This window comes from Sander lucioperca, chromosome 3 (genome assembly GCF_008315115.2).
Source record: "Sander lucioperca isolate FBNREF2018 chromosome 3, SLUC_FBN_1.2, whole genome shotgun sequence".
Taxonomy (NCBI): domain Eukaryota; kingdom Metazoa; phylum Chordata; class Actinopteri; order Perciformes; family Percidae; genus Sander; species Sander lucioperca.
The window spans coordinates 22,739,855-22,752,090 of record NC_050175.1 but is presented as its reverse complement, the minus strand read 5'-3'; the positions used below and the strand labels follow the sequence as shown (position 1 = coordinate 22,752,090).

Here is a 12,236-nt window from a genome sequence, read left to right as displayed (position 1 = left end):
AACAAGAACAAAACTAACATGAAAATTGAGTCTGGATGTTAATACAGCTTCCTACTGACTGTGAAAAGTATCTCTTACCTTTGTGTTTGAAGACCACACATCTTTAAAACAAGAAGGAAACTTTGAACAAACAGCATATTGCATATAAAGTGAAATTAGAAGAATAAAACTGTAATAAACTTCACTCAGCTGTAATGAATGCAAGAGAAGAAAGGAAGACAGAGAGACAGAGAAAAAGGAAAGAAAAAGTTAAAGAAGGACGGAGTTAAAGTAAGCTGTTGTTGCATACTGTGGGTGCAGAGGAAGCCTCGTCTCTGCTTGCAGTCCGATGTTTTGATGAGCTTAAGAGGATTCAGCTTCATGTACGTGCAGTTGTCAGCATTTACTGTTTTGCCAAAAAAAAGTGTGTGTACATAAACACACAGACACGTCATTAGAATCTACTACTCTATAAAATGTGAAAAAATAATGTAAAAAAAAGTCTTGTAAAGTCTTCAAATTGCTTTATTTTGTCTAACCAACAAAACCACAACATATTTATTTTGTGATATATATATATATATATATATATATATATGTTGCCCAAATTGTTGCCCCCTAAATTTCTGATAGTTTTGTGGTATTAGTATTAATACATTTTTCTAATGTGTACTCTTTGAAATATTGAATAACCTTTAGCCACAAGGCCTCTAAAAATGACTCAAATCAAACCTGAAAAAAAAAATGTGTGCTTGAACGGTCCACCACTCTGCATGTAAAGATTGTGACAGGAGGTCTCAAACATACACTGTTTAATTTCAATGATCACAAGTGAAAAATACAATAAACTGTAAAAAGAAAAATACAACCAACAAAAGTTTGTGTATTTTACTCACATAAGGTGGGTTCCTGGTATTGCCCTTGGACCCCCTCCCCTAGCCACCAGGAGAAGTTGCCGGTGTTTCCCTCTCTGGTGATGTTCTTTAGGAACATTTTGATTGGGCTGTTCATCACCTTCAGGAGCTCCCCTCCTCGCTTTTCACAGCTGCCCCTGGCTTGGAACCAGGTTTTAGATCCCCCAACAAACTCAAAACAGACATTTCTGAAAACAAATTCACACCGCGCAAGGGAGTAATTGCCTGTACAGGCCTCAGACTTCTCTGGTAAAGATAGAAATCCAACTGATATCCATAAAAAGACAGAGGTTCGGAGTAACATGCCCATCGTTATATTAATGTACAGAGCTAAAGCACATAATGCTGCTGGATCTGTTGCTGGAGCTGAGCAAGATCACTTCCGTCTGTCACATGGAAATCAGAGAGCTTTCTCCAGAAAAACTCTGCATATGTTCTCAATACATTAGGAAAATCACTGCAGACACTCAAACAAGATGCAAAGTAAAGTTGGCATCACCAAAGGTCACACAAGCTGAACCTGCCATACTGACCAAGGAAATGTTTCAACATTTTTGTTGTTAACATGAAAAACATACTGTATCTTATCATCATATGTATTACAATGATATATTCTTAAAAACAAACATCTTATTCTAAAACTAAATCACCCTAAATAGGCTACTCACTGCCTTCACATCGCCTCTTGAAAAGCACATTTACTTAACTTAATGGCCAACATCTCTGCATCTCCACTTTTTACACCCCATGATGGAAATATCGCGAGAGGATGTATAGGAAGTTGTTGCCGCGTGTGTTTCATGCATTCAATGCCCTTTAATGCAATGACAGGACTGCGACCATGGCGGGACATCTGAAGGTATTTTCAGATACAATCTAATCTTATTTTTTTTTGTAGGAGAATGCGATCATTTAGAAAGTCGCCACGAAACTTGATGGGACAGTTCTTGTTTGCTAGCTCGGTTGCTCCGCCTAAAAGTAACGTTAAACCAGGAAACACTGCAGGTTAGCTTTATTGTGTCTTTGCATACAACAACACACGCTGTGGAGTTTTATTTGAAAACTTGGGCAGTTATTGTAAGAAAACTGCACAAAGACAGATGTTTAGAGTTATGTATTTAGCAGTAGGCTATGCTTTTAGTTTTCAGCTAACGTAATACTGAGAGAGACGTAACTATAGTTAGAGTAGGCTACCTCTTTTTTTTATTCTACTTTATACTTCTCCATAACAGGAATAGTGATATATGCATAATGAGAAGTATATATAGACAGTTCTCAAGTAATACATTCACCAGTTGCAGAAACACGACCCCAAATGAATGATAATATGGTTTTGTAACAAATTTACTATCAACTTGATGATATGTCAGCTATTCCAGGTTTAAACTCATTGACTTGAAACACATAAGACTCAAGCAAAGTCCCTCCCAACAACCTTATAAAAAACACTACAAACTTATTGTGAAAATTGTGTTACTTCAAAGTAAACATGAATGGGTTTTTATTGAACTACTACAATGTCTATCCACAGTCATTAATGTGTGACGTGAATCCTTTGAAGACAATTTAATGTATTAATTTTTCATGCTTTGATGCATTTATCATCACCAGGTCAAATTATTGTGTACATTGTACATTTGGGCAAATAAAGCAATTGATGCTCTCGTCCACAGAAGCAGTTAAAAGACGCAGTGAAGGTCATCGGCTCAGGTAGCCTTCTGTTTGCCTCCTACCTCACTGCAGTTGGAGATGAGCGTTTCTATGCCAATCAGCTGATGCCCCTGCTGCAGAGGATTGTGGGGGCAGAGACAGCACATGTGTTGGCAGTGAAGATGATCGGTCTGGGTCTGGTTCCTCTGAACCGCTACCAGGACCCTGCATCATTGGTAAGTCTATAACCTTACGTTCTGCTCACAATTTGTTTTCCATTGATCCTAGACACTTTACAACTTTGTTTTGTTTGTTTTTATCTAATCTAAAGGAAGTGAACGTCCTGGGATTAAAGTTCAAAAACCCTATTGGGATTGCGGCTGGCTTCGATAAGAACGGAGAAGCCATAGACGGGTTGTACAAGGTGGGTTTTGGCTTTGTTGAAGTGGGTACGATCACTCCTAAACCTCAGGAGGGGAACCCCAAACCACGTGTGTTTCGACTCACTACAGATCATGCAATTATTAACAGGTAAGTTTTTGATGTGCTTTTGTCAAAGGGATAGACATTGTAAGGGGTGTGCTCAACTGAAGATGCTGATTTTAAGTTGCTTGCTTTATCATAAAATGTACCTATTTTTTTTATCAACCATGCTCTGTAGATTAACGCCCTCCTTTTATGTAACGTCTCACAAAGAGCTTATTCACTTTATATAACAGGAAAGGAGTCACATTAGTCTTAGTTAATGTTAAAATCCTTGAGACAGAAAACAAGAGCAGGACACGGTAATGTAGCTGTACACTATAATGTTCTTTATCACATCACTCAGTGTGCTCAAAGAGATTATGCTGCCTACAGGTTGGCTACCAAAGGGTTCACATTTATAAAGCTGTGAATAAGAGTTCACGGGTTTACCTCTTTTTCTTTGCAGGATTCATTTGCAACACAGATTTTAAGGAGTGAAATGAAGGCTATCTTTATATGCCAGCTCTTTCCTGTTTTGATTTTCTCTGTCATTCATTATACAAAGTGGAATTGTTTATTTATGTTAATTTATATTTATAGTGTTGAGTTATTGCAAGAGCGAATTCACCTGGGAATTTAAAGCTTTGCCAGCGGCCCTTGAAAAATCTGATTTAAATGATTCCATATTCTATAGATATTTTTATGTTAAGGTTGTAATATTGAGTGATTTAATTAGGTTTATTCTAAGGATGAGCTAGTTAGGTATAATTTATACAGCAGTACTGTATTTGCACAATATACTCTTGAGACGAGTGCTTTATCTTCTTAGTTCGTACATACAGTATGTAACACTAATGTATGTAATGTATGTATAATGCAATGACAACATCTCTCTAAAAATTGCCATTCACACAGATATACCAACAAATAAGAGTAAACCTGCCTGGAAGTTTCACGTTATATTTACGTGTGTGTTGTCAAAGCAATAGAGGTTGTATTTCATAACAAGACATGTGTCATTATAATGATGTGATTTTATCATGATACTTTAACCATGGCTGTAAGAAAGCCAGTACTCACATTCCTTAAAAGCTGAATTTCAGTGTATTTTTAGCCCCAAAGAGGAGATTTAGTTAGTTATCAACATCGTCACGTCATTATTTATGTGGTATAGTACAGTTGGTTATCACTGAAAAGAAAGTGTAAAAATTATTTTTCAATTTGTTGTTCGAGTAGCTTTTAAAATTATTGTTATTTGTAAGTTAACATTTTGTGCGTGTGTGCGTTCACTTCTCACCAGGTATGGATTCAACAGCTGTGGTTTGGTAGAAGCCCAACAGAGGCTGAAGTCCAGGGGAGACACACAGAAACAGCAAAGTGAAGGTTAGCAGGCAGCAACGTCTCATCTCAGTGGGAAAAATTTCAACCTGTTTTTAGTTTTCCTTTTTAAACATTGAGGTTGCTTTCAGTTTTATTACCACAATAAGTCTGATCTAAATTTGTCCTGTTTTTTTCTGGTGTGCATTTATTATTTACTAGTCACTTAGTTTATAACACGGAAGCCAAATACTAAATTGGGTATGTGGTTAAATAAACAATTTTTTTCTATTTTGATGATCTTGGCCTGTCCTTGTCTCACATTTTATTGTGACTGATCCATACCTGCTTACAGCTCATTTAGCACATCAGCAGCCTCTGCCCCAGTTGAGTCATTTGTGTGTGTGTGTGTGTGTGTGTGTGTGTGTGTGTGTGTGTGTGTGTGTGTAGCTGGCCTTCCCCTGGGCATCAACCTGGGGAAGAACAAACTGTCCCAGAACGCAGGGGCAGATTACTTGGAGGGGGTAAGAGTGCTGGGCCCGCTGGCTGACTACCTGGTGGTCAACATCAGCAGTCCTAATACGCCAGGTCTCCGGGATCTACAGGGCAAAGTTGAGCTCCGTAAGCTCCTACAAACGGTAGGACTGTCTAAATGTTCACTAAATTCCTGGGTTGTGACCCAACAGTAACACAAAAATGTAAACTCAATGAAAATTCATCATCTGGCTTTGTTGCTCAGCCTTTCCCCTTCAAAAAATATTGAACTTGCATTTAAATTACAAGTGAAAAAAGTCATCGTCATATACAGTAGATCTCAATCATAAAAATGTCTTAAATGACAACAAGAATCACAATAGCATCTAGGAACATAACAAGCTTATCAACATTATGGAGCAAAATTAGCACCACTAGCCTTTGACCCTCATACTGTAATAAACACAGAAGAACTCCTTAGAAAACACAAAAAATGAGGAAAAAGTAAGACATCTTGGGTAGGCCCAGCTTGCTGGCAGACTCAAACTCATTCTTGGTTTGAATTGAATTGATTCAGTGCAAATGTTGGGTTTTTAAATAAAAGTGTTAAATTGATCAGCTAATCGTATGGCGGTTTAAAAACTAACTTCACACAAAATCTACCTTCAGGTAATGTCCAGTAGAATCTCTGTGGTTTAGGTATGGTACTGAGTGTAATAAAAAACTCAGATTTCATAAATCCAGACCAAACAAACTAAAATTAAATTTGAATCTGGATTCATATTCTATAAAATGCTATCAAATCCCATCGTAAGATGTATGTCAGGGTTTGAAAGCATTTTTTGTATTGGTAAAGAGGATGCATTCAAGCTTAAACATGGTGATAAGTGGCTATTTAAACAAAGTAATTGCTCTGTTTTCTTGTTTTTGAGCCCATCATCCATACATTTAAAGGCTGAATTTTTAAAGTGCCCATATTATGAAAAAAATCACTTTTTCTGGGATTTGGGGTGTTATGTTGTGTCTCTGGTGCTTCCACACACATACAAACTTTGAAAAAAATCCATCCATGCTGTTTAGAGTGAGATACGGTTTCTGAATGTGTCCTGCCTTCAGTCTCTGGGTGAGCTGTTCAAAATCGGCACGGCTTGTGACGTCACAAGCCGAAACGAGCAGGCTAACCGCAACCATTAGCTCGTAGCGTTAGCATGCTAACGCTAATGCTAACGCTAGCATGCTAACGCTAGCATGCTACCTCGTTCTCAATAGCAAAGCACTGCTACAACACACACAAGTTCACCATAATCTACAAAAGAACTACTTCCATGTGCGCCCTCATTTAGAAGTCCCCCAGCTAATCCTGCCTTGTAACTGACCGAAGTTGTAGAAACAGCCTTTCTTTTACGGTCTATGGAGCTAGCTAGCTGACATGATCTACATCTGAGCTACTGAGCATGTGCAAGTGTAATCAAAGATAGTACAGAAGAAGAAGAAAAGAGGTCTCACTCTGTAGCTAAAACAGAGACCAGGTGAAAAGAGGATCTGCAGCAGTGAGAGAGAGCGGTGCAGTACAACACAAATATGGTGTTTTTTGAAAATTAAACCATGTAAACCTATTCTGGTACAACCTTAAAATACAATTATGAACCTGAAAATGAGCATAATATGGCTGCTTTAAGGCTTACAGCACAATAACCCTTGTTTCTGTCTTGTTTCCAATAGTTGTAGCTCTCTCCGCTGCCTTACCTGAAATACTCACATTCTCATACAATCTGATCAGGTGTTGAAGGAGCGTGATGCCCTGCAGGGAGAACGCAAACCCCCGGTCCTGGTGAAGATCGCTCCTGACCTCACTGCCCAGGACAAACAAGACATTGCTGATGTTGTCACTGAGGTTGGAAGTTATTTGTTGCAGTCATTTAATTTCCTAATGTTGTCTTTGAGTGTATTGTATAACTTGTTTAATTTAATTTCATTATAATCTAATTTCCTTTTATTCCTTGAGGACTAATGTTTAATTTCTTTTTTAAATTTCTGCCATGTTTTACATTTATGGGTACGTACAGCTTTAATTCAGATAGGATTGTGTCCCTTGTGTCCGTAGAGTCTAGTTTTTTTTTATTGGAGGGATAGAGATTTAATTAGTTTTTAAATGTAAATCTGGCTAACAAGAAAAAAAATACTTTTCAAGTTTATGCATTCTGCTTTCATAGAATTACATCTTGAATCTGTAGTGTTTATAGTTGTGTTGTTCTTTTATTCCTTTAAAAACCTACAAACTTTTCACTGGAAAAAAACTGAATTCAAGTTCAGGTCCTTCTCTGAGGTGATAGTACTGATAACTTGAGTCACCCAATGTCGCATGCTCTTATGCAAACCGCACACACCCTATGCAAGGGTGCAGCCACCTTCTTTTTTGGAATGACTGCTGGATTGCTGGCCAGATGAATGTGACACTACAAAACACTTAAACTTTACAATCACTAAAATCGACCTATTAGTAATAAAAAAAAAAGATAAACTTTTTGTTGTACAGCATCTGTCAAAGCACGGTTATAAAATGCTTTACAAGGTGAAAAAAAAAACATTTCATCACTAGAATTAAATGAAGTCACAGAATAAATAATGAAATTAGATTATTTTTTTAGTATAATAAATAAAACAGATATGGCATTAAAAATGGAAACAATTAAATATTTATGCTAACATTGATAAAAGGCTTTTTAAAAAAAGGTTTTAAACTTATGGTTAATGAAAAAATCATTTACTTGCTAACTGTAGTTGTTTTGTAAAGAAATGTAAGATTTTTAGCTTTATTTTCTCCTCCACTGATCACCATGTGTCAGATGTATTCAGTTTAAGGTCACTGTGGAGTTCTTCTACATGATTATGTAAGCCACACGTGTTTTTTGCTGCTTGATATCTCAGCTGACTGTTTTTACTATGGTACTCTCTATTGTATCTGCCTCAGCAGAACACTGTCTTTAGTTTACATTTGAAAACATTTGGCTTCTCTCTTCCTCTCAGCTCTGGTAAACACTGTGCTACTTCAAAAAAATACAGTACAGTGTTTTTGTGCTTATTGGAGCGAGCAGGAGACAAAGCTTAATGGAAGAGGCATTACGAAAAAATGTAAAGAGCACTCTGTCTCTCTTTTATTGCCACAGTACATTTCACATTAGAGGTCTTTAGTCAAAGTCGCCTACATACATCAGTTCTGCTCTTGTAGATGCAGTCACACACATCACTCATTTCATGTTGTCCTTGGTGTCTGTTGCAGCTGGGAGTGGATGGTTTAATGGTGTCTAACACCACGGTGTCCAGACCAGAGACGCTTCAGGATTTGCACAAGTCTGAAATTGGTGGGCTGAGTGGCCAGCCTCTCAAAGACCTCTCTACTAGCACTGTAAGAGAGATGTACAACCTCACCAAAGGTACTTATTTACACAACAACATTTTCTGTCCTTTTCCGATCACCGGAGAATTAAGACAATACATATAAAATACACTTATGATTATGTTTTTTTGCAGGTAAAATACTAATTGTTGGAATCGGTGGTGTGGCCAGTGGGCAAGATGCTATGGATAAGATCCGGGCCGGTGCATCACTGGTTCAGCTTTACACAGCTTTGACCTACCAGGGTCCGCCCATAGTGACAAAGATAAAGCGAGAATTGGAACAACTTCTTAAGTGAGTATCACTGTGAATCGGAATTAAAGGGTTTTTCTTTTATAAAGTTGGGGCAAATCTTTTAGTGTAAGTTTAAAGATTTTTTTTAAGGGGTTCCTTTTTAATAACATTGGTCTTATTATTGAAAGTAACATTTCACTCACTAAGTGAATAGCTGAAATCTGTGAATGCTGAATGTGTACAAACTGTAACATCATCTTGCCCCATGTTCCCAGATCTCAGCAATTCCTTTGAGTTATCATAACTCATGGCAAAGATAGCACACGCTGTGTAATGGCCCTAACATACCAACCCGATTTTCAGCCGTCAGACAGTCTGGCGAAGTCAGTCTGTTCGGTGTGTTTTCCGTGCCGTCGTCAGCTGGAGGAGCCGTAGGCCTTCATTTTGGCCGACCTGACTTGCTGTGTTGTAAGGCGGGCAGTCGGACTCAATGACCAATCTGATTGGTGGAGTGCTAACCCAGAAAGACGAGCGGGATGAGCCTGACGAACTCCTCTCAAAATCTGACGAAAATCTTTTAAACTGACCTTGGTCAATCTGAAATGAAGATTCAGCAACTGCATGGCCTATTTCTCACTTAAAATGTTCTCAGAAACACGTTTCGGTGAACTATCTTCGTAAAATATGAGATCGTATTCCGAACGAAGCTGCCATTATGCCCGGTTGTAAAATCCGGGAGCAACCAGACCCACGTGATGCGTTTTAATTTTTTGGATGACAATACAGATTAGCGCCGCCTGCGGTTATAGAGACGTATTACGTCTCGCGCACGTGCAAAACGTACTCTCAAGTTGGCGTCGCTTCGGTGTTTTCCGAGGCACTTTTTTCACCAACTCGGGGAGGCAGTCAGTCCGACTGCCTTTTCTGCTGATGGTCGGCTGTCAGGTTGGTGTGTCAGAGCCTTAAATATAGTATATTTATCCTTTTTAACATTGTTTAAAATGTTTTAGCATCAGCCTAGTACTCGTAAGGAAGTATTTGACAGCAATGCTCAAAAAAGCATCTCTGTGGGTAATGAGACAGTTGTTTCTTGTTCATCAAAAATCTCCATTTTCAACATAAATGCATTTAAATTCTTTACAGAGAACAAGGTTTCAGCAGTGTATCGGAGGCAGTTGGAGCAGATCACAGGGGAGCAGATGGGTTGACACATGCGCAGAGTGTGCTGAAAGAGATGGTAAATGTTAACACAGACAAGCCACACCTGTAGCTGCCATCTCCTCCGACCAGGCAACATGATCCTCAACTTTTCCTGAACTGTAATAAATGCGGAGTATTTGCGATTGTCCATCCGTCCGCCCTGATTTTCAGGATGAGATATGGTCCGAACTGTTAGCTGTTTAAAACCAGGCACCAAATCTCAGCTTTTCTCTTTACTTGAACATTATGGCGAAGTCCGTAATGAAAAAGTCTTTGATGTTGTGTTGAGAAGGTGAGGTGCATTTGTAACTGTATTTCAGACGTTCATCTTTGTTACCGTGTAACAGCCAAAAAGACATAAATCTGACATGATGTTATATGGCAAAACTTGAAATCCTTAGTTTTAGGACCTGTCTAATACAGAAGTTGAAATTTTGACATTGTGTTAATCACTGCCTATCTTAAAATAGACGTTTCATACATGAATAGCTGAGTGCAAAAACCTTATGGAGACACATTTAAGATGGTAATGCACAGAAAGAGGAAAGTCCAATCCCTGACAACTGAGATACATAGATTTCCCCTCATAGAACTGTATATTAAAGATATTTGTTCCAGTGTGGGAGATGCACAACTGGAGTAAAAATACTGCAAAAATAAATAAATGATGGTGCTTTTTAAAGAATTCTAGGAAATCTGTGTCCTTTAACTGGAGCCTTGATTTGTATTATTTTTATAATATTGAATTATGACTTAAAGTGTGTGACAAAAGAGATTGTTATGGGCCCAACAACAAAAGATACAATTTGCAACATGAACATGAACATATCCCAGACCCACCCAGACAAAAATCAAGAAAAGATGACCCAAGAAACTACAATATTCAAGACCATACAACAAAATAATAACAAAATACACAATAAACTATAGACCAAATAAACGTATGTATAAATGACAACACCATAAACCCATCATGCACGTTAGGGGTGCGAATCTTCACTGGTGTCACGATGTGATTCGATTGCGATGACAACGATTGGACTCGATTCGATATCATGATGCTCCGCTTCCTCAATACTATTATATATTGCTACACATTGTTTTCATCAACACATTAAAGCAATCATATATATGTGTGTGTGTGTGTGTGTGTGTATGTATATGTATGTATATATATATATACACACTCCACTACATTCAGGAAGGGTCTTTTTTAAGAGCAGATACAATAAAAAGGATATATATATATATATATATATATATATATATATCTATCCTTTTTTTTAGTCTGAACACAGCAAACAACAGACAAAAGGCAAAAACAAAAAAAGCAGCGAGTAAGTAACATCATTAGGCAATATTCGATTATGGTCTGTCACTGCATTGATGCAGAATCTTCCAGGTCCGGATCGCGATGCAATGATTAATTTTAACACCCCTAATACACGTCTCTCCCCAGCACAATGCCTCTTAGTACCTTCCCTATTTCCCCCTGTAGACATCCAATCTGGAAATCCGTGTTTATGCCTTTTTTTCAAAATGCCACCCTATAGCCATCTCACGAGCCCACTCTTGAATTGACGGCACCCCTTCATTCTTCCATCCTCTTAAAATAATCTGTCTGTCTGTTTGGACCCAACTTCTTATGGGCGTATCTATTCCGCTTAGTATTGATCCATCTCCTAGAACAAATATTCTTTTGCAATCCGACATAGGTTATCATGTATCCCGGTCCAACATTCCTGGACCTTATCACAGGACCATCAGACATGATGTAATTGGCCGCCTTCTGTCTTACATGTCCAACAATTTGGTGGGTCTTTCAAACAGAAATGTGTACCTTTTTAAAGAGATGTATTTGTTGTGAATACTTGTACAGTGTACCACCCTTAGATTTCAGCAATTTCAGAGAACAGCACATGTTTAGGCGAATGAATCACACAGACTGGAAAATATGCAAAACAAGAACAAGGTTACACTGTGGGAAAAGCTGCTGAAAAACATCTTCTGCCTGAACAGAGTGTAGTCATCTTATTCTTCCTAATCATCTGTAGCGAAAACAGTGGAGTGCTGCATGATTTAAGAGATGTTCAGCCTTGAAAGAACTAAGATGACTTTGCTATGTTCCCAGCAGCAATAGAGAAAGCTCTTCAAGTCCTCTTCCCTTCAGCTGAACTCTCACTCTCCTCTGTTCTTTTTAGCTGTGGGTATCATGGCCTCCCAATGGGGGTGGAGGCTGCTGCTGTTATTGCTATTTTGGGATTTTTCTCCCTTATCGACACATTGAGATGCCGTCATAGCCTATTACATTACCGCCTGCTAATCCCAGAATAAACAGCAGTCATTAGACATAGCCAGTGAAGGCAGCAGTACTGTGAGGATCAGCTGTGAGCTGCCGGGCACCTCCATCCTCCTTCTCCCTCTCCCTCTCCCGGAGGCCAAGTCCAGACTGGCTTGTATCCCGTATGTGTTGTCACACAGGGAGGAGAGGTGAGACCTGGCTTACAGACAAGCACAACTTTAACTTAGATGCATGGTGTCCTCATATAACATTGATCATAGCTATGAGGCGGCCCTTATCTGTCCCAGTCTGAAAGCTAACATGA

The 12,236-nt window shown here is 38.5% G+C and overlaps 2 protein-coding genes across 3 annotated transcripts; one reads left to right on the top strand and one right to left on the bottom strand.

Moving 5' to 3' along the window:
- Nucleotides 1-51: 51 nt before the first annotated feature.
- LOC116067663 (polycystic kidney disease protein 1-like 2) lies at nt 52-1,696 on the bottom strand. Its single transcript, XM_031324130.2, has 3 exons — nt 876-1,696; nt 290-385; nt 52-101 (listed from the first exon to the last, which is right to left on the bottom strand). Exons 1-3 carry the CDS (start codon nt 1,201-1,203, stop codon nt 52-54), a joined length of 474 nt encoding a protein of 157 aa, XP_031179990.1. The 5' UTR covers nt 1,204-1,696.
- dhodh (dihydroorotate dehydrogenase) lies at nt 1,638-10,249 on the top strand. 2 transcript variants are annotated; one of them, XM_031276566.1, is made up of 9 exons: nt 1,638-1,752; nt 2,567-2,779; nt 2,875-3,074; nt 4,309-4,391; nt 4,776-4,963; nt 6,580-6,693; nt 8,080-8,233; nt 8,331-8,490; nt 9,574-10,249. In XM_031276566.1, the coding sequence occupies exons 1-9, from the start codon at nt 1,735-1,737 to the stop codon at nt 9,698-9,700; spliced, it is 1,257 nt and encodes a 418-aa protein (XP_031132426.1). In that variant the 5' UTR covers nt 1,638-1,734; the 3' UTR covers nt 9,701-10,249. The 2 variants fall into 2 exon arrangements, with proteins under 2 accessions (XP_031132426.1, XP_031132427.1); XM_031276567.1 differs by having other exon boundaries at nt 1,674-1,752; nt 2,637-2,779.
- The last annotated feature ends 1,987 nt before the right edge of the window (nt 10,250-12,236 follow it).

Coding starts and splice junctions, on each gene's coding strand:
- LOC116067663 (XM_031324130.2), bottom strand. CDS start 1,203: ATGGGCATGTTACTCCGAACCTCTGTCTTTTTATGGATATCAGTTGGA. Junction 386..875: donor ATACCAGGAACCCACCTTAT/GTGAGTAAAATA, acceptor TTGGCAAAACAG/TAAATGCTGACAACTGCACG. Junction 102..289: donor AGGCTTCCTCTGCACCCACA/GTATGCAACAAC, acceptor CTTGTTTTAAAG/ATGTGTGGTCTTCAAACACA.
- dhodh (XM_031276566.1), top strand. Junction 6,694..8,079: donor TTGCTGATGTTGTCACTGAG/GTTGGAAGTTAT, acceptor TGTCTGTTGCAG/CTGGGAGTGGATGGTTTAAT. Junction 8,491..9,573: donor GAATTGGAACAACTTCTTAA/GTGAGTATCACT, acceptor AATTCTTTACAG/AGAACAAGGTTTCAGCAGTG.